Here is a 22,952-nt window from a genome sequence, read left to right as displayed (position 1 = left end):
ACACTCTCAAGGTTCGCGTACACCAAGTAAACATAAATACCCACGAGAGCAGCAGATTGGACAGCCGTAGCCGTAGCTCAGTTGGTAAGAGCACCGGACGCGATATTCGGAGGTCGTGGGTAAAAATCCCACCGGCGGCTTGGTTGTTTTTTCTGCTGCTTTATAATTAATTTTCTTTAAACGATTTATTAATCTAAGTATTATTATCCCACTGATAAGCATAACACATTAAAAAAATAAAAAATTAACGTTCCCCTATGCACCTTGGTTTCGGTGACTGTTGGCTCCCTTCATAAATTTGTCAAACGGGCCCTTCATTTCCTTTAACTTGTCTGCTAATATATATATATATATATATATATATAATATATATATATATATATATATATATATATATATATATATATATATATATATATATATTACTACATTACTTACAATACTATGGGCCTGGGTCACGAGGCAAGGACAGGCTCTGTCCGAAACGTCGACTCAAAATAAATCTATGGCTAAATGAAGCGTTTTCAACTTTGAATATATATATATATATATATATATATATATATATATATATATATATATATATATATATATATATATATATTACTACATTATTTACAATACTATGGGCCTGGGTCACGAGGCAATTATCGTACATGTGTGTTTGTGTGTGTGTGTGTGTGTGTGTGTGTGTGTGTGTGTGTGTGTGTGTGTGTGTGTGTGTGTGTGTGTGTGTGTGTGTGTGTGTGTGTGTGTGTGTGTGTGTGTGTGTGTGTGTGTGTGTGTGTGTGTGTGTGTGTGTGTGTGTGTGTGTGTGTGTGTGTGTGTGTGTGTGTGTGTGTGTGTGTGTGTGTGTGCGTGCGTGCGTGCGTGCGTGCGTGTGTGTGTTGCCTCGTGACCCAGCCCCATAGTAATGTAACAAGTTGATTGAGCATGGTCGTTTCCACACACTTTCAGACATTTCAGGCAATTAGCTTGAGTGATTGGAAACATTTTTTTGTTATTTCGGCGGGTGTTCGTGTTGAATACTGCCGCAACGCACAGCGGCGGCACGCTAAACATCGGCTTTGGCAGGTAAGCCCGCTGGCATATGCGACAATTGCAACAAATTCGCGTACCGCTATGATGAAGCAACGGCTATAGCGAAGAAATCGCGGGACCCCTTGGACTTATTATAACGAGGTTCGACTTTAATTTCTAGGGACCGGTGAACGATAACGTGCATGGTCCAACGCATTTGATCTTCCTCAACAGGGAATGCCGTTACCGTGAGATCCCCCCCGAGCGAATGTTTTTGGCATACCTGTCCTGGTGTTTACGCTCTGCGACGTAGCACGGTGAAGTCAGTGCCCCTCGGCATGCAGAAGCTTCGTCCTCCTGCCCGATGTCGGTGGCGGCCTGGAACGACGACCATTGACTGTCCGGGTACCACCAAAACCTCCAAAGAAGCCTCCCGCGTCCGCTTGCGACCTATACGCGCAGCGCTCCTTGAGGTCCAGCAGACCCTGGTGGCGCCGCTCGATGTCGGTCCGGCGCCGATCAGCGTTGCGTTCGGCAGCGCGCACGGCGGGATCTTCGCTGCGCCGACGCTGGTTTTCCCTCATTCTAGCGCGGCTTCGTGGAAGAGCAACCGCTACTGCTTCCGCCTCAATCTCTTCCGCTGACGCTTATATACTCATCCGCTAAGGAACTATAGGCTAGGACACTGCTAGCTGTCCTAGCCTAGTTACCCTGGTTTCGAATTTTCAGTGTCGGCGCCCTGGTTGCCTGCCCCACTTCGCAGCAAAAGGATAGGCAACTCGGACACGACCACACTATGACCACCATACGGGCACTCTACCCTGGACTCCTGCCTTCGGTGAATTCAAACTTGCGCAATTTAATTTCAAGTGCAGCCGCTGACCCAAACCTCGTTGCATCCGCTCAGCCACGAATCCCCGCCCAATCGTTCAGAGGATATACTGCGGCTATTTGTGTTTGTTCAGGGGCCGTTCAGTGGCAGGGGAAGTTATGCGTGGCTTAATCTCTGTCTTAAGCACCATCTAGTGCTGACCATTCGTTGTTTCTTGAGAGATGCTGTAATTTTTTCATGGTTTCCTGCTCTCATAGCAAGATTAATTATATAGCCAGGAATTGACTGACGACGCCAGCGTGAATAGTGAGCACAGAAAGAGCACTGATGCAGATGGCAGCGACAAATATCGGCGATAAAAGAGACAAGCCCGCTGGACGCGCTGGATGCATTCTGCACGATTCTGTCGTTCTACGGCATTCAATAAAACGAAGTGATTGTGAAAACCCGCATACATATGCGCAGAAGCTTGGAAGAAGCTGGAAAACAGAATTATACCGAAAAAAAAAGGAGGGGCTTTCTGCAATCAAGTCCCGTCTTTGTACGTCTCAGTACAGTTCAAGCAGATTTTTGTACTTTCCAGCAAAAAATCGGTCTTTGCGGAGACTAACTGCGTTTCCACAACCGTTAGTCCTTCTAGGCTCTAACTGTAATAAAGACTAACTTTCGAGAGTAACCGTTAGTCTGCTAGGAATCATTCCTTATGGCACAACTGTTTGTCCGAGGTGAGCAACGTCAGTGAGCAACTGTTCATCCAAAATGAGCAACTAGAGCACAGAGCAACTAAACAGGGCTAGGTCTCATTCTGAGCATCGAGCCCTGCCTGAGCTCGAGACTCAGAGCCCGAGCCGGGCCAAAGCTCGGGTCGGTCGCAGACCTACTACACTATCCCGCTGCTGAACCCGGGCACCACCCGGCAAGCGCCGCGTGAGGCCCGTTCCCGCAGCAACTCAAGCTCTAGGGTAAATTGGTCAGAGCGTGCAAGTAGACCCTTATTAAATCAGTAAAGTAATGGCCGGTAAAGGCGCTCGAACAGCAGTAAGGTACGAGAAAATTTGTTTGGTAAAAATTTGTTCGCCCGCTCGGCTTTTTTAAGAGATCACGTCGTTGAAAAGCCCCCAAGTTCCCAGAGCCAAATAAAAAGGGCCGCACACGTGAGTAATAAAATATTTTACGTTACCTCAATACCTGTCATTTTTTATGGGCCGCGATGTCTGCATATTAACACATCATTCAAGGCGTAGCAATTATTTTTTGTTTTTAATAAGTGCGATTTCGCGGGTTCAAGGCCGCACTGGCCGCGTTTGGTTGGAGACGAAGAGCAAAAGTGCCTGCTTATTTAATTAAAATAACCCATGTGAATTAAACCGATATGCTCCCTTATTAGCGTCTACTCGTAGGGTATAGATGTGTTTTAAGGTGAAAGAAAACAATCAAAGACGATCTTGGAACACACGGCTCCCTATTGAACATTCGATCGAAGGTCCTGCTAGAGCGGTTCTTATGAGACTACAAATGACCAGTCCCGAGCAGTAATACAAAACCGAGCAGATAGGGAGCGCCCTTTGGTAGATCCGACGGCGTGTGCTCACTCATAGCAGAAACAACCCAAGCCAGCATTGCTCTGCACTGTAATTGGCGAATGCACTAGTACAAATCAGCCGAGTGTCAGGCGTAACAACGCTCTACTAAAAACAACGGTGTAACGCAGCCCGCTGCTGGATTGTGCACTTTGAAACCTTGAAAGCCTTTTTTCATTCCAGCTGTTCAATCATTGAGAAATCCTATTCGATTTCTTCTCTTACCTCGCCCAACGCAGCCGGGCGTGCGAGTCCGAAGTTGCTTGGACATTGTATTGTGAGTGACGCTGATTCCACTCGGTCTACAAATGACGTAGTGAAGATTTCTCTTATTTCCCGTCAACAAAGGATACCCTCGAAATGTTTTATAACCGAGAACGAAGAACGATTTCTGAGACGCGCAAAGCATATATATATATATATATATATATATATATATATATATATATATATATATATATATATATATATATATATATATATATATATATATATATATATATATATATATATATATATATATATATATATATATATATATATATACCAAAAGTGATTTCTGGCAGCTGATTTGGTCAATATAATATAAAATCACCAAAAATTGAAGAAACAACGTCGTGAATTAAATCCTGTTATGTTTCTTCAATTTTTGGTGATGTTATAATATATATATATAGATGTTATAATATATATATATATATATATATATATATATATATATATATATATATATATATATATATATATATATATATATATATATATATATATATATATGGCCTGGTGCTATATATATACTGGTTGCTGCGCTGAGGAAACACAACTAAACACAACTAAAAGGGCGGCAAGTCAGGAGATCGAACACATCAAAAAGGAAAACCAATCCGGCGGGAAGTCACTTTCATCGAAAAGTCCTTCAGCTCGAGCATCATCTGGCCGAAATGTGTTCTCGGGGAAACGACAGGCTCAACATACCGGTCTAACAAGCGCGTTTCCAACAGGCTGAGAAGTCCAAGTAGAAAAGTAATGTCAAATGGCTTGTGGTCATGTTCTGTGGCCATAAGGTATCGTACGCTGTGGAAATTCAGAGCAAATTATTTCTTCAGCGCTCTTTGTAAAATGTCTCAGAACAGAATATCAATCCTTTGTAGCGGCGATCTAAAAAAAATGATGGTTGCAAGGTTGCAAAGAGGCAATTTCGTTTTTCATACCACTGCTACAACGGATTCAGCCTTCCTAATACGTGGGTTATATAATGGGTATATATAGCATGGGAGAGATAAGCGTAGCCCAGTCGCGGCTTATTGAACGTATGGCTATTATTTGTGCAATGTGTGGTTTTTTCATTCTCGAACGATGATAGTCGGTGCCAGTGTCAAACGCCGGGCAGATCACCGAAACAAACTAAGAGCGCGTACTTTAGAACCACGTGCGATGTGGTTTAAAGGAGTATGATGGCTGCTGCAGAAATTTTGAGCCAAGCAGGTTCTTCTCGCAAAAATTGAAGAGCGCAGTCACGTACGAGTAGTCATGCTAGAAGGATATCACCTGGCGCATATGTATTATCCTTCGCTTTCTGCTCTGTCCCCTGACCTGTTTTGGGTTATTGTGTTTGGAGTTTAAATTGCAAATGAAAAAAATATTCCTACCACTTTTCAATGCCTGATGTGACGGCAATTCTGTAACCACAACATTGGCTACTGTTTGGCTCTTAACTCTCTTGGCCTAGTTGCATGGGTGGCTATTTTTGGGCTACAGATTTTGTATGCTTTGGCTATGCCACTCCGCGCCATCTGGAGACATTGCCCGGCAGCGTATCGGCGCGGCCTTCTTTTCCCGCAGTCACCGCGGGTGCCTGGTCGCGTCCTTCCGCCGAGCATGGCGATGTTGTGCCCGGCGAGTGCACGGGGCCGCGACGACGACCGACCGCTTGCCATTGCTGAGCCCGTCTCGCTGCAAGACTGTGTAAAACCCTATACTTACAGCAACGAAATGAAACTGCGTATATCCTTTGCGCGCACAACGTAACTCACCTCCATATACGTTTCGAAAAGCGTCGTGCATACATAACGACGAATTCTCAGCTGCCGATTGCTCCGATTGCACTAAGCTTTTCTTGAAGCAGTAGTTTTGGCTTGCGGGCGGATTGCGACGGTACTCTTGTCCATGGAGAACCTTGTCTCATTATATTGCTCACTTGCTGCTTACTCTCGCTGACTTCGATTACAAAAGGACACAATTTCATAAAGAGTAAACATGCCATCAAAGCTGGTGACGTATGCAGAGCAGATCAAGAGAGCGGGGACTAAAAATGAGGTCGTTTGTCCCTCCGTTCGTCTCTATGCTACTGAAGGCTTAACATTTAGCCCTTGAATTATGCGCAGGTCTGTCTTGTTCCGCAGTTAGCCATTTCGCTGACCATGCTTTGTCTTCGGATGCTAATGGTCTTTGTTGCTCCTGAAAGGACGAAAAATAGCTTAGAGTGCAGTGTTCCATTTTCGTGTCAACGAAAGATATCTCGGATGCAAAAATTCAAGGCGTCAAGGTAACTGTTTGAGCAAGTTGGCTCCTCAAGACGAAAATTGTAGGGTCTGCAACGCTAGGACAAAACAAAGAAGGCAACATATGCGCTACAGCACATGCACTTTAGCGCATGTGTTGTCCTCTTTGTTCCTTCCTTTTGTTTCAAGAGCTGAGTATAAAAATACTTAGAATTTGTTCAAGTAAGCCCGTAATTTTTTTGCTAGGAATGATAGGAACGCCATGAATAACAACAGAACATGGTGTTAAATCTCAAAAGGCCACTGAATTTATTTTAGGGTTTCTATTTTTCTGCATAGTGCTATGGTTTCCATTTACCGAACAAGGTGCCCAGTGCAGAGTCACAGACCAGGTGTGGTTTGCCTTTGTTTTATAGCGCGGTTTTCACGAATATTCCCGTATAGCATTTACTTACTGCTCTTCCAGCCGCACTGTGGTCATTTTTACGCGCTATGGTGTAAAGAATAGCTAAGTCACAAAAATGTTGCTTTGTGTGTACTTGATTCGATATTTTTCCAAACCTAAACCACACCGTCAAAAATAGTGTCGAAACTATTTCGCATCGTGATTCACGATGAGTCGTTGCGTACGAAATAGCGAAATGAGAAAGGGCCATCGACAGTTTCCATCACTTTATAACATCAGTTTTCATGTCAGCCAAAAAGACTCAGCGCAGCTTTTGTGGCCTTTAAGAAAGAACAAGAAAATATAGAAACGTGGCAGCGGCAAGTGGACCTGGAACCGCTCATGTTTACTTCAATCGCTGTCTTAGACAGTATGCGCCATAGTTAAGCAACGATAATGAAATTTGCCCGTGACCTGTGAAAGGGCCCTAAATGGCAAATATCTGCTGATAAAGATTTCTGCTCGTGTTTCACATTTTTTTAATTTTCATCTTTTTTTTAGTTAAATGAAGAATGCTCTAGGCTAAATCGATTAACAGAGCTTTGGTTATACAGTATTACCGTGCATGTTGGGCAGTGCCTTCACATTAACCACTTACGTGAGCGCTCTGTTCTTGCCCTCTGTGTACCTTGTTTAGCAAATGCACACAGCGTGTTATGCCCAAACATGCAGGGAAGAAAAAGTAATAAACCTCTATGACTAACAGGATAAAAGATTGGGTAAGTTAGTGGCCGTTCACTCTGAAAAGTTTGCAGCGCTTCACCACGATTCTGTTATGTATACTGTCACCGTATTTTAGCTCATTTCTTTTTCCACTCCAAAAGGCAGTTACTTCAAACTTCCGAACAGGAGAAATAAGCAAAAGTTAGAATGCCTTAAAGCAACGAAGGACTTTAACAGGAAGCACGATGGTTGATTAGCTTTAACGTGGGAAAAGGCCGTATTTCTTTTTTATTCTTTTCTGGTGCGCTGTGTCACGATAACTCCGTCTTTACGAATTAACGGCTTTCTAGTAAAGGACGTACGGTTCCGTAAGCAATTGTTGCAAGTGAACGGCTGTACTGAGTGCATCAACGTCCGTGCAGAAAGCCTTACAAGCTCCCGCGTCCTGGACCAGTAGCTTGTTTCGTTTGGAATTTTGCACCGAGGCTGGATTAGTTATGAACTCGCACTGTATCACACCGCGTTAGACACTGGCAGCTCCATGCTTCGTTCAAAATAAAGAAAAGTTTTCTGTCGTCCGCCGCTTAACCAAACACTAAGATTCTCACCACTCCAATTATATAGTTGCTATCTGTGGCGAAACGCTTTCTCCTCTCCTTTGTGCTCCGTGGCTGTGGCAAACAGTTTGCTCTCCTTGTGACCATGGAATATTTTATTCCATGGTCACAAGCCTGAGCGAAGTTTGATCAAGACAGCGGCCATCTCTTATGTCCATGGCGTCAGCCATCGGCTGAAAAAGATTGCGGGACGAGGCAGTGTGCGTGTAGTGTTTTCGGCACCCAACAAATTGCGCAGGTTGTGCAGGAAAGTAAACGGGACAGAGAAAAAGCGAGAATCCTGCAGCTCTAAGCACGTTACGCAATATGTTGACTGCCAATGCAAGGTGATCTATGAAATCCCTCTGTCATGCGGTGCCACTTATGTTGGCCAGACTGGCCGCTGCTTAAATGACAGATTGAGAGAGCACGCTAATGATGTCAGAGTAAGCAGAGGGATCACACTCGCTAAGCATGTGACAACATGCAAATGCACTCCCAAGTTCAACAAAAGCAAAGTGCTGCGCACGTACGCAAGCCTACAAAAACGAGAACTGTATGAAGCTTTCGTCATGCACACGAGAGGTGACAAATGCTTGAGCGTGCCGTCTCTTCGCTTATCGAGAAAAGAGATAGCCTTTTTAGATATTGTCCTGAAATAGTATCAATCTTATATCATTGTGCTCTTTTAGTTTTTATGTGTACTTCTTGTATTTATTGCGCTCTCGCATGAAATACACTGAGTTGTAAGTTCGGGGCTGTGTGTGTTGCTTCTCTCTATCTTGTCCCGTTTTTCGAGCCGTTTTCAGTCTTGAACTTTATTTATTCTCTGGGAACCAATTTCCAGAGAATTCCCGCCAAAAAGTGTGACCTCAGTCTGAACTTTTAACGCAAACTAGTAACCGATCTAGGAAGACGAACCAGAGCTGCTTGCGGTTCAAGAGACACTTTGCTCTGTGCAGCCATTCCCATGCTACCTACGGCCCGCATTGTCATTCGCACCGACGCCCTTCACGTCACACACCTACTAAGACGTGGCAGTCACACCCCAGAAATCTGCCAAGACATCCCCCGTCTAGCGGCATTCATCCCGCGGCAAATCCATATTGAGTGGGTCCCGCGTGACCTTCTGAGCGCACAAAGCCGCGCAGATTCTGCGACCCGCCTTTCGACCCCAACCTCCCTTTGCCTCGAGTCCTCACTCTGAATGACGCCACCCTCCTTTTAACAAGAAAGGAACACCTCCAGCGCCACACACGTGCTCTAATCCCTCCGTGTGCGGTAACCCTCCCCCGTGGTCTTAACCGTGCAGAGGAGGATGCAGAGGAGGGTCGCGGTTGCCCTAACTCCAGCCGTGGCACGCAAGTGGCCGCATTTCCAAGAATTATAACCCCGCCCCGGGTGTCCAGTCTGCAAGATCAGAGATAGGGAGGCGGATATCCCCCACCTGTTGTGGGTTTGCCCGGCGCTGAAGCCGACGAAAATTCGGCACCTGGCGGCAGTGGGTCTCTCAACGACCAATCCGGATTCCTACATCGCTTGGACATAGGGACCATATTATCGTTCACTACTTGATTTCATTAGATCAGCCAACCTCTTTTCATTTATTTAAACATCCTCATCATCCCTCATTTCATAGCCTTTGTGCCCTGAGGCAATAAACATCGCTTTAAAAAAACATTGTAAACCCTTATCCGGTAGTTTTGCAACGCTTGTGGTTAGAACGCGATAAAGAAGTAAATTCTCGTAGGTAACGGCAGCTGCAATGTCTGAGACCCACTGGACTGATAATTCAGTGAAAGAACAAATTTAGCAGGAATGATAGGAATGGCGACAATAATAGCCATGGTAGAAGGCATGAGTAGCATTACAATTTAAAAAAATAAGTCGAATGTGCAGCGGTGTAAACTACAGAAATTTGGCCAAGAATCGAAAATATCTGAGTGGCCAGATAGCGTCTGTTTCGCGAAGACCCATCCCATCTTAGGATTATTCTTAACTGCGTCGGCCAACTAAGAAGTGTAAAGAAAGGCGACTGTGTACACCTGGCCAAGTAGCAACATTGTGCACTGAAAACTAGGTCTCAGCTAATAACCCTTCCCATGCTGAAGCGTTATCAATTTTGCATGTGCCGTTCATTCATGCGGCATACAGGTAACTGCGCTTCCTTGCCTTCCAGTTATGTACGAGGGCTTCAACGGGTTCGCGGAGCTCACAAGCAAAGAGGGCATCTTCCACTTCTGGATAGGGATGCAGCCTTTCGTGGTGCTACACGCCGCCCACACGGTGGAGGTACGTTGCCCTCGTGGGAAATTCCGACTGTCACACCGCTGCAAGCGTTCACATGTAGCGGCATACACTGCATCATCGCTTTGGCTGTATTTTCGTCACCTTGCATTTGAGACGCGGATTTATGCGGATTCGTCTTCATATAAAAAAGCCACCAGTTGCTGAAAACGAAGGATCCTGACGTGCTTTTTAAATTATTAGTTTTAACTATACATGTAAAAGTTTAATTGTTTGGTTAGTGAGAAAAACGGGCAAAGAAAACACATCCCTGATGGGGATCGAAGCCCCCAACCTTTTCATGGCGTGCGCAGTGCAGCGCGCCACAGCACCGCACGTGATGTCTCAAGGTCGTGGGAAACGTGGGAAGTAAAGTTATGGCAGCATGTTGCAAATAAATTAAAGGCGGAACAGGTCTGCCTTCAGAAGAATAAAAAGGCTTCCAATTAAGCATCAATTACGGTTTCTTAGCTCACTTTTGCCACAGTAAATAGCCATTACGGCCAGTCTTGAGATGTTGTGTGTGTCCGCCGGTTGCATGTTGCAGGTGCCATGCTTGCAGACTGCAGAGTGCGCAGGCTGCACGGTGTCATTGCTTCACTTTACTGTCACTGTTATTGAAATTTCCCTCCATCATTGCTACTGGACGCCTTCATTCAGTGAAATGCATTGTTTCATTAATCCATATGATTGCCTCACCAAAAGATCCACTTTTTCGCTATATCTTTGTTCACGTAAAAGCAATGGAGAAGGTTTGATGTTACTCCTATTAATGATCAAAATTTTAAAATACATTGGCGAAATTATCGCCCAAGTCTTGGGAACATTTTAAACACGTATCCATTACACGTAAGTGCTTGCGTGTGAGCACAGCAAGCGTATGCTGCATTCTAAATGCGAACATTTACAGCATACCTGGCACATCAAGACACTGGTTTGGGAGATCACCTCTGCTGAGAGAAATCTTTCTCGCAAATTTAATAAGTCATAAAAGGTGTGCATTATTCCAGTTATGTTGTCAGGTTGTACTAAGCAGAGGGCTCAGACAAACCTATATCAGTGGGGAAGGTTGTAATCTTTTAAGAGATAAAGCCACGTTGCTTTAAACGTGACGTGCTATCTGCCTTCTGTTGTTTTTCTTTAAAGTTCCAAAATTGCACGCACATTGTTTTGTTTTTTTGCCAAGGCAGCAAGTGGGGCAAGTTCACACATTTTTGAGAACAGAAAACATAGCGCAACCACAGGACTTCATTTCTTTCTTGTCCTGTGGTGCTGTGCATTCTATTTTTAAAAGTCCTTTATTTATAATATTCTTAACCAATTCGCCTTTTTGTTTTCTCTATTCTTTTTGCAGCCCCTGCTTTCGAGCAGTGTAAACCTCTCAAAGACTGGACAGTATCATTTCCTCGGCCCTGTCCTCGGGGAAGGACTGCTGACAAGGTGCTGTGTTTGGAGTCTGATTTTTTTCATGCTGCTCTTATATGCATTTGTGCGATTACGCAGGGCAAGCACCTCCACTAAGCTGCAGCATAGCTTTCTATAAATCAAGCGTTCCAGAGTTAATAAGATAGCTAAATCCATCCAACGCGCCCTAATTACCAGTACGAGGGCGCAGTTATTGCTTCGATCACTTCTACCCGAGCTTTGTTCCTGTAATGAGCTAAGGAAACACTAGGCAATATAATGTTGGACACACTGCTGGCAGTTTGAATAGTTGTAGAAACTGCTTTGATGCGGCTGGGCCTCTCAGAAAAGCAGCCACGTAATTGAGCTCCTACGGAGCTCAATTGGCAGTGTGGGCTGCGCTGCAATTACGCACTACTGCACAGCAGCGGCACATGTGGTGCTATTACCTCTGATCTGGAATCGCTAACAACAAAAGAGCGTCGTGACGCAACTACTACTTGGCCTAATTGTTTAGGGCCAGATAGAGTACCAGTTCTTTTCAACGACCATCGCATAGGCCAGTCCAGTGATGACTGGCGTTGCGAGGCGCGGCCGTGGAGGGGCAATAGCAAATGATGAACAACAGTAAAAGAGGTGTTTTACAAACTCTCTTTACTTGAAATAAACAGTACCTACCTTATGTTTTTCTGCATTCTCGCTGCATGCCACTGTACGTTAGTTGGAATTGGCTTTCGCGCTTTACCAAAGTCAGGAATATCATGACAACCTATATGTAAAGCGGAAGGTACGCTGGCATACGATTAAGCCACAGTAATAATTAATGTATTTCTGGAAAATCAAACTCAAAGAAGTAAGACTAAATGGAAACACCTCTAGTATATCATTGCTAAAACTTGGAAGACTGACTGAGTAGTCAGTTTCTTAATAGACACGGCATGGCAATAATCTGGTCGGTTACTGTTATGGCCGAACGCTAAAATGCAAAAAAATTCACATAACTCCTCCTGATTTAAATAATTTATTTAGTTATTCAAAATGTCCCTAAAGGTCCTAGAGAGAGAGACGGAAGAAAGAAGGCAGGAACGTTAACAAGAAGGGCGTTGTGGTTGGCTACCCTGCATTGGAGAAGAGGGATGATTTGAATAAGAAGGGAAAGAGAGAAGAGCGAGGGGCACAGCTACAATTGGTCCCTCAAGCAGTCGCTCTCAACAAGCAAAACAGTGCATTTTGGGCCTAGAGGGCAGTCTACTGCTGCTGCTATTACATAGGGTACTGGGGACGGGGGGCGGTATTCATACATTAGGGGGTTTTAATAGGGGAGATAAACACGTTTTTCCCCATGTAACCGTGGCTGACACAGTTCAAATTCGCCGGACTCCACCCCGTGATTGCGTACGCTACCGAGCGCACGCCGACCCCGGCGGGCCTTGTTCTGGGGGAACAAAAGAACGACACACTGGCTGACACAAACAAGGCATTTATTGCTACAGTAACAATAACGCCAGCTAGCAACAAAATACGCAGAGGAATCGAGGTCGTCCGGCTCACCAGCAAAATTACGAGCGAATGTGCGCCCACGCGAGGGGCAGGGGATACTGCGCGGCAGGATGGGACGAGATGCGGGAGAACGGTTCGCGCCACAAGGCCTCGCCCCGATGGCGGAGAGCGGAGCGCCGAGGGCGATGCGTCCACTCCCGACGGCGTTCCCCAGCCCAAGAGGATGCTGTACCCGCGCACGCGCTGCAAGCAGCCTCTCCCGCTGCGACTCCAGCGCCCTCTCTTGTAAAGTTAACCAGGGAGAGTCACGTGGCGCGCCCCGACGAGGCGAGGCTGTTGCTGCAGGGTGCATCGCGGGAAAGTCAAGAAAGGGGGACGGCGTGGCAGTCCCCACAACATGCATAATATACAAAAAGCACAATCAAAACAGAAACGAACGTATTAGGGTAGCTGCAACACAAGATTATAAAAACAAGTGAAGGTAAACAAACAGGAAAGATGAGATGAGAATACTAATACTGAAGAAGATAAAAACATGTTTAGGCGCAAACTAATAGGAAACAAAAAAAAACTGGAGCGGCTATCAATCTAGTCAGCACGTAAATGCAGTGCGATATTAATGCTGTTATAAACAATCAACACATGTGCATAAAGGCACAATATATGCAGCAATACGAAAAAAACGGTATGGTTTTAACGTAGTTACACCTAGTAGAGGTGAGAAAACGTGTTTAGCCTGGTTGTCCCAAGGGTTCATTTTCTTTGCTTGGTCTGTGGCACATCTGGGGACGATGTTAGTTCGATAGTAGTATAAGTTGATGAAGACCACGGAGCGAGAGCGCGATGGTGTGCAGCAGCTTCGGCGGTAGCACGGTGCTCTCATGCAGAGGCCAGCGAAGCTGATCTTTTCACGCCGCCGCGGGTTCGAAATCTAGTTGCGGCGATATTTATTTTATTTATTCAAGGTCAGTCTTCAGCAGGGAAATGGCTTTTGCAGCTTTTATCATGAAGTAGAGTTTTCGCTCTAAAAAAAGGACACCACGCTATAAATATGAGACAAGTTAGAAACCAGTACCTGAGCGGATGAGTTCTTGAAAATTTGCCGATGCTGAATGGCAGTGCATAAGAGTGCCGTTGCAAACAATATAACGCGCTGTGTGGGCAGCTGCAAAAACGGAAGACATAGGTTTCTTTCATTCACATTTTCGCAACAAACAATTATAGCAATGAGTGCGCCCTCCATCTCGTTAATCTTCTGTGGAAATCCGATATACGGATAACACAGTTATTAGGGGCTTTTCGTGGATGTCACCAGACTGGGCGTTTGGAACTCGTAAAAAGAGAAATATTTTGAAGCAGCACTCGGAAAATTTTGGCGGTATCCCGTACGCGCTGAGAAAATGAATAGCTCGAACGCAATAAAAAAATGAATTTCTGAAAATGTGATTAGCACAGCAAGGGTTGCTCACGTATGCACTAGGCTGTTCACACCAGTGGCACTGCGCATGTTTCAAAGGTTCCTTTTACGTTCGTGCCTATGCTTAGTAATTTTATCGAGGCACCTAAGGAAGTGAGTGCGTAATCAAACTGAAGACGGCCGCTACCTACCGGATAGAAATAGTAGGCTTTTGCACGTCACAACTCGGCCTCGCCAAGTCTGTTTCCCCCGACGTTGCAATATCTCGTCGACGTTGTATTGCATTGCCTCCACCGCCCCGAAACTTTTTCACCAGTTTTAATGCGGTGCTGTGTCAAAGACAAGAATAGGAAGGATGAGGCGTGTTGTTATGGTAGTTTGAATATTTTTTCACGGTGTCTAACGAAGATTTTTTAGAGTTATCGGAAGATATTTGCAGTGTTCGTTCGCGCTAACAGCCCAGATAATCTGTCTTGCTTCGCCAGCACCACTTTACATTGCTTCCTTAAAAAAATGGGGGGGAAGGGGGAGGGGAATACGAATGGTAGACGCAACACTTTCCAGGTAATAAGTGTCAGAGAAAAGGAGAAAAGAATTAACCAGAATAGAAAGGTACAGTTTCATGCACACAACTTGCATATTCTCAGAGCGGCGCTGTCGGCTCCGCGTTTGCTACGGGCTCTCTCAATGAACTTCTTAACTGATGCCAGTGGTGCGGCGCAAGATTCTGCAGTGTCCGCAGTAGTTGCTCAGAAGATTTTCAAGTAGCACTTGCCGGCACACAGAGGCCGACACCCAAACCTGGTCGTCGGCATTGCAGCAGACTTCTCTTTGGCAAAGGTAACAACGGCACATGCGCACCGTCCCATTGGCTCCCGATTTGTAAACAGGGCAGTTCACGAGCCTCCTGTGCATGCTGAGCAAACTGGTTAGTGTCGGGTGTAGCTGTCATCGTCAGCGCGCGGCAGCATCGCGTCCAGTGCCGTTTGAACGTCTCGGAAGACGAGGCGAGACGGTGTGAAGAGGCCAGAATGTACGGTATTAAATGCGGGTGTGACACACGGTAAGATCTCGTCTCAGGTTTTGCCACCTTATCACGCCTTCACCTTGGCATAATGGGTCAGGTAGTCAGCTGCGACGATCATCGATCAGTTGCCCGCCGAGGACAAAAGGAGAAGTCCCAAGGAGGTCCATGTCGACTTGGTCGAATGGTGCGCTATAGGTAGCAGGATAGGTTGCAGAGACCCTGAAGGCTTAAATAGCGGTGACTTCCGGCGCTGGCATTACTGACAGCTCTGTACGTATCGTTTGATAGTAACAACCCACCTAGACCACTATAATGCTAGGCCGACTCTAGTTAGTGTCAGGGAAAAGCCGAAGCTGCCAGAAGTTGGTTCGTTACGACACGCCGAAAGTATTTCTTCTCAGAGTGCCGTTGGTCTGATGAGGAGGGAGAGACTGCAGCTGAAGACCAGGTTGAACGTGCCTCCCTTGTTTTGAAGGCCTGTTCTCATCTTTCGTACATAGGTGCTGAGAAAGCTGCGTTAGTGCATTCCATGGTGGAGCACAGAACGGGGCGCAGCTGCATGTGTGTTAGCACAACAACAGCAAACGTACTCGCATGGAGTAATCGTGCTTTCAAGCAAAACGAAAGATAGCTAAAGTAAGAAAAGAACTTGTATTCCATGTATTCAAATACAAGGAAAAAGCAGCCGCCGCGATGGCTCAGTGGTTATGGCGCTCGGCTGCTCACCCGAAAGACGCCTGTTCGATCCCGGCCGCGGCGGTCGAATTTCGACAGAGGCGAAATTCTAGAGGCCCGTGTACTGTGCGATCTCAGCGCACGTTAAAGAACCCCGGGTGGTCGAAATTTCCGGAGCCCTCCACTACGGCGTCCCTCATAGCCTGAGTCGCTTTTTAACTTTAAACCCCGATAAACCATAAAACAAGAAAAAAGCAGCCATGTACAAACACTTATCGATCAGCAACACGAGGGTCTTGGGTGCCTACAACGCCGATCAGGCGCTGGCCGAATTTTTTTTTTTTTTGAAACCTGCTGCAAGGCGCGGGCCAGGCACGCGGAACAGGAAAGCAGAGCAGAGCAGGACAAATATTTTTGGTGCTCCTGAAAGTTAGGTTTTTCACTAATGGTAAACAGTTCTCCTATTGTAAAAAACATTACTCCCCTTCTTCCTAAGGTACTCGGTTAACTACCTGCGCTCCCATTGTACATGAGCTGCCTTCTAAAATTTCGTCGCACCTCTTTCACAGTATCGAACCATTTCAGCTGAATTGAGCTGGACGTGTCGCTGGGACGTATATTAGAAAGAGTGAGAAAAAAAAGGAAAGTGCCTGCCCGCACAAATGGTTGGCACAACGGGCTTGTCGCTGACACAGCGAGATTGATGCGCTACGCCTTCGGTACTGGCTAAAGAAAACGTAGTCGCTACTGAGACACGCATACAACGTCAATGCGCACGCACTTAATAAATGCATAATAAAATCGCGAAATAATATCTTAAACTCCCGGTTACAGGACATGGGTTGGCTATGTCTAATAGTGAAGTCTGCGCCTTCTAGTTGTGCGGTGCCGCAGCCGTAGAATCACCCGATGAGTGACTCATCACACTAAAAAAAGCTACATGATAATGCTTTACTCCGGGCGTAACAGAACATTTCCCGGGCAAGACAAGCAGTGCCCTAGCCCCAGCCGCGCGAAGACAACGGCTTTCTACGGTGAAAAGTCCACCGGCAAACAAAGAGAAGCTTGGGCTACTACAGCCATCGCTAAGCGCTGTTCGCCAACAAACTTCTGGGCGAACATCGCTAAGCGCTGTTCGCCAACAACCTTCTGGGCGAAATGCACATCGCGGTTACGGACGAAAAGCCTTGGTTGTACTCTCTGATGGGCAGTTGTCGCCAGGACAATGCTGGGGGAGGAAACGCGTCCATACTACCCTACGCCAAGGCCGTTGACAACACGAGCTTTACGCACTCATGACGCCTCTCTTCTCCCCACCGTACCACACCGCCACAAAGCTCCTGTCCTTCATTCGCCTCGTGCTGATCACGAGCGTTGTGGCTGCCTTACTGCATTTTCCTGGCCTGCTCTTCTGCCGAGTGCCTTCGGCGCGCTGGTGCAACAGCACATTCGTGTGACGGACGCAGCAGGTGCGCCGAACCAAGTAGTCTATGGGCCCCAGTACCTGCAGTAGTTTATTCCCACTTACCGTTGTAATGCTTCTCATGAATGTGCCCCTCTCACCCCCACGTTGGCCTCTGTTAATGAGATTACAACTTCTTTTCTTTGAGCAGGATCATAGAGAGAATATAATTATGAAGTTTTGTATTGTTTGCGAACTGAAATCACTGCATTCTTCTTCAAGAGGTAGCCTTAGAGATCCACAGTGACGACAGAATTGTGCCACCTGTGAGCATACGCTCAATTGCGCAGCCCACGTGACGTACAGCTCTCCTTTTTTTAAATAATAACCGGGGAGCGCCAACCGCCTGGCGAAGGCGAGAGGGAGCGGGTGAGGGCTGGGGCGTGCGCACAAATCCTGCTGCGGGAGGGAGCGGCGTCTGGTAGGCTTTTCTTCTGAGTGCACACCAGCCCATCTGCAGCGCATTTACGAGTAGTGTGTGTGAGAGTTCTTGTTGTGTTTCCGCCGCGCGTTTCTGGCTCTGGCTGCCGGCATATGTGCCGCATTGAGTACGGAGCCCTACCGTGGCTGAGTTCGCGGACACTGTCCCGAAAGCTTTTGTCTTTACGTTCTTAAAGCGCCGGCATCGAAGGTCCTGCAGGGGCCGTATTCTATAAGCTGTCCAGTTTCCGCGGTTCATTTAGTGTCAATTTAGTTCTCTCTCACTGATCAGTCAGACATACCCGCGGCTATCATGCATCCGTAGAAGCAGCACAGTCATTGGGCGGTTGTTGCCGACCGGACCTCACCTTTGGCTAGCTGTGATATGCAGCTAATGGTAAGGTCCGATTAAGCTTTACAGATTTCTTAAAATTAGGCGCTGAGTGAAGCGTGAAAACCACCTGTGCATAGCAGTTATGCTGCCAAAGGGCACAAAGTCAGATGATAACTGACACCGCCACGCACCTAATTAACTAAAATATATTAATGAACTTTTTGTCCACTGCAACTAGTGTAAATCTTCATATTGGAATTATAGAGGTTGTCATTTTGCTAGACTGATTCATTCGGTGGAATCGTTCTAGAGCACGTGTGTTCCAAGATATTCGCCCCCAAATTTTCCGCTGAATTCGCGTAAATACGCATGTAAGGCAGTGGCAGCCGACGCAAAACTCCTCCCTTGTGTGACGGAGCTATTGCATCGAGGTTATTTTTTCATCGTGATAACCGAAATTGTAAGGTAAACAGTTATCAGCTTCACCAGGCGCTCTACGTCATTAGCAAAGAAGGCGCCCCGTCACGCTGGTAGGAGATTCGCGCCGATCGCCACCGCCTTGCATGCGCAATTGCGCGGGTTGAGTTGAAAATTTGGACGCGAAATTCAGGAAACAAGCGACTGCTAGGAAAATTCTGCAAAATGGAATTGTTTAGGAATATGACTGCCTCGCAATTTCCATATAAATATCCCCAATTAATGGAGTCATCAGAAAGTTAATTTATCAATTTAAGCTAATTAGGTGCGTGACGGTCACGCCTATTATTTCACTTTCTGTCCCTATAGCAGCATAACTTATGTGCAGAGGTGGATTTCATGCACCACTCAGTGCATAATTTTAAGAAATCTGTAAAGCTTAATTTTGAACACTTTCTATTATAACAACATTTGCGATTTATCAGAAAGCACAGGTTGGCCCATTGCATGGCTTACCAGTGCCTTTATTTATTATATTTACTGTTGATGAAGGCGATCAAAAACTTAGAGCACTTTTCCAACTTGCCATCCCTCGTGTGCAACAAACAATCTTACCTCCAGGTAAGTCGGTAGGTAAAGCAACTTCGACTTTCGAAGCCATGCACAATCACACAGGCAGAGCACGCAGCTATCTCCCAAGGCGGTGATCATGGCCCTCGAAGGGGCCCTGAGAAAAATATTGAGCGTGGATAGCAAACGCATTCAGCGGGTGGAGCCCTTCCACCCGTGAACTCCTCGACCAGCTCACACCCCTTCACGCGACGTATCCATGCAGCGCTCAAAAACGGAACGTAAACTTTTCTTCGTTCCTGACAGTAGTATCTTTCTTATAGATTTTTTTTTTTGTTTTCGAGATGCGGTCGACTATGGCAGCATCCATGACACGAAACATGATGTGAGTGCTCATCTGCCACACTACGTCTCCCAGTGTTCAGTCGCGCAAAGGCCATATAAGCCCAACATCCAGATTGCACATAATAGAATGCAAGGCGTCGAAAATGTGCACTTTATCCCACAATAAATGCAACAAACGAAGTGTGTTGTATTGAGCTGCAGTTGCCTTCTAATGCATTCAGAAACAAAGGGGCTCTGGCAGGAAGCTGTCGTGGGTGAGAGAGGGAGGAATACGAAGACATTTTCTACCTACTGTCACCTCAGCTCTAGTTATTAACCTAATTGTGCCTAATTTACCTAGTTTTATTTCAATATTCGAGGACGGCTGCATCTTCAAGGCGGTACTGTCCCTATGGGAAGAGTACGGCTGCACCGGCGCCGGCATGTCTAAAGGGACCACTCTATCTAAGGAGGCTGGCTCGGAACAGGCGGCCGTGGCTTCCCAGGCCGTGGAGAAACCAGAACATGAAGGCGACCACCCGTCCAGCGAGACCTCATCGTTCTGTGGGGATGAGTCAACGTTCGTGGACGGTGACGAGTCAGTGGCCAATATGGCTGACGTGGAAAACGAGGGCTTCAAGTTGGTGAGTCATCGCAAGCAACGAAAGGGCTGGATGCCGGTAGTAGTTGTGCCCACAGGGAAAGGGGTTGGTTTACGAAGGAAGAATCCCATCTTGCTTTCCGCGGCCATTCAATCACTGCTGGGATCAGCTCCAATTCATAGTCGGTTCACCATGCTAGTTGTTCTTCAGCTGGATGTCTCAACAGCATAGCAGGTTGACCAGCTCCTGCAGTGCTCTCAGATTGGTGACATCAAAGTGCGGTTGCCCCATTCCTAGATGAAGAACACCTGTGTTATTAAGGGTGCACCAAAGTAGTATTCAGAAAGCGACCTACTTGATTACTTGAAACCACAAGGTGTTCTGCACGTGAAACAACCCGTGCGTCCTGTGGAGTCTCACGAAAAGGAATGGGCTGCGAAACCTACCAATTCTATCGTGCTGACATTCGCGCCCAACTCAGAGCGCCCCGAAAAAAATTGAGTTGTGATTCACAAAACACGCAGTTGCCTATTTCACTGTTGGTCCTCCACGTTGTATTAGATGCCAACGGTTTGGGCATGTGGCCAAAATTTGCATAAAGGATCAAAGCTGTAATCGGTGCAGTGGCGACCACGACTTTAAAGCCTGCAAGGCCGATTTTCCTTTTGCCAATTGCGGTGGTGCTCATTCAGCGAGTTTCAGAAGCTGTCCCTTCCGTGTGAGCGCTCTGCACCGTCGAATATCCTTCATTGCTGGTCCCAAAGACCAACCGACTGAAAAGCCTGTGCCAGCATTTGACGAGTTCCCAGTGTTGGAGTCTGATGTTGTTGCGTTACCCAACAATGCCCCTAAGAGACCTGAGTCCAGCAAGGCACCAAGGTCCATTGCGTGCGAGTCGGTTGTTCGACCTCCAGTAAAAAGTGTCCATGTTTCTGACCGACCGGATCACAGCCAGACTCGATGGCAAGAGGGACTCTCATAAGCACAAGTGACAAGAAAACCAGCTACTGCGGCCAAGAGTGTGTCCCCGTCGCCATCTTTTGTCGATGTTGTAAGTGAGTGCGTTGCGCAAAATAAGGAGCTCAAAAATCAAGGTGCGTCTGACCTTCTTCATGTTTTGTTAGGGGCCCTGCGTTCACATATTCCAGCGATGCCGCCTGGTAACCTGAAGAACTTCTTACAGCTGGTGCTTTCTTTTGAGTCCATGGTTAACACCTTCGCAGCGAACTTCCTTTTCATCTAATGTGGATGGTGTTCAGCCTCATGGATCTAATATCCTCCGAAAAATGCCGTTCATATTGCAATGGAACTGCGCTGGGATTTTAAGTCGGTTAGCTGAAGTAAAACTATTCTTGAAAGAGACTTGTGTTCCAGTATTGGCCCTGTCGCAAGCTGGCCTGCTAAGCGGGAAATGTTTGACTGGATATGTCGCCCATAAAAAATGCAGCATAAAGTCATTTTCTGCAGGATGTGCCGCGCTTTATATTAGAAGGAAAATTCCACATGTTTCTTTAGGCGTTACCGATCTTTGCATGGATGACATTGAGCTAGCGGCTGTGAGAATACAGCTCAGCTTTCGAACCCTTTCTATTGCATCCGTGTACGTGTCCACGCAGTAGAAGGTAGCATTGGATTTGTTTCTACAGCAGCTCTGCGACCGCTGCCCAGCTTCTCGAATCATCTGCGGTGATTTCAACGCCCATCATGCCGTCTGGGGTGACAGGAACACGGATTCCCGTGGACGCAAACTCGTAGACGTTGTTGACAGTTTGGACCTGTTGTTGCCATGACAAAATCCCCAATTTCTTCCAGCCTCCAGCCTCAGCGACAGCTATAGACCTGAATTTGCATTCACCTGACGTCCGCGTGAGGTGGTCAACAGCGCCTGACCGCATAGGAAGTGAGCATTGTCCGATTTTTGTGTTTGCTGCCGACTTTCGTATGCGTGGTATTAAAATCCGCAATATGTGATCAACTGGGACAAAGAGAGCACCTAGAACGCGTTTCTGGTGATATTATTGAAAAATGATTTCTAGAAACATGGCAGCAACTACGGCGGTCAAGTTACGTGATCATTTTCTGACCCCGGATTTAAAACTCGGGAACCTTTGCGCAGCGAGAAGAACGGCGGAGCGACAGCTCATGCGGAAGAAGGACGACAAGGACTTGAAGACGACCTTCAATAGGCTGAATTCTGCCATTCAACGGCACACCAACAAGCTGTACAGGTCGCAATGGGCCTCATTCTGCGCTAGTTTGACTGTGTTCTCACCGATGACGAGAATATGGCGAGTTGTTGGCAGCCTTGCTGGAGAATCTCACCCTTGAAAGCCCTTTGAAGCTCTTAGAATACGCAAAGAAAAACCTATTGCGTGTTTGGCAGAGGAATTTGCAGACGCACTTGTGCGTGCTAATTCTGGAATGGATATATATGCACCACCTTCTTCCTCCAGGTCTATCATGGATGTCCCGTTCTCACTTAGGGAGCTTCAGACTGCGCTCAGTGGCCTGCGGCGCCGGTGTGACCAGGTCTCGACAGTATCACCAACCAAATGCTGCATAATCTGCCCCTGGAACTCAGGAAGGAGCTCTTAAACTTCATCAGTCGAGTTTGGGAGACTGGCGATGTTCCTCCGTCATGGAAGGTGGCACATGTAGTTCCAGTACTGAAGCCTGGCAAAGACATGACGGACCTTGCCTCGTAACGCCCTGTGTCATTGACCTCCTGTCTAGCTAAGTTGATGAAGAAACTGGTAAATGAACGCTTATCGAGGTGGCTTGAGCACAGCAAGGCACTGCCAACATGTATGACAGCATTCCGCCGAGGTCTTAGTGCCTAAGATAGCGTCTTAGACTTGTTGAGTCACACTGAACACC

General features: G+C 46.5%; 1 protein-coding gene across 1 annotated transcript in view; it reads left to right on the top strand.

Moving 5' to 3' along the window:
• Positions 1–22,952, top strand: part of LOC144114632 (cytochrome P450 4C1-like) — a 57,668-nt gene that overhangs the window by 6,718 nt on the left and 27,998 nt on the right. The window contains exons 2-3 of the mRNA XM_077648491.1: positions 9,817–9,929; positions 11,278–11,363. Of these exons, the coding sequence (XP_077504617.1) occupies positions 9,817–9,929; positions 11,278–11,363 (199 nt within the window). The remainder of the gene's footprint in view (positions 1–9,816; positions 9,930–11,277; positions 11,364–22,952) is intronic.

This window comes from Amblyomma americanum, chromosome 1, assembly GCF_052857255.1.
Source record: "Amblyomma americanum isolate KBUSLIRL-KWMA chromosome 1, ASM5285725v1, whole genome shotgun sequence".
NCBI classification, from domain to species: Eukaryota; Metazoa; Arthropoda; class Arachnida; order Ixodida; family Ixodidae; genus Amblyomma; species Amblyomma americanum.
This window is presented reverse-complemented; position numbering and strand designations above follow the sequence as displayed.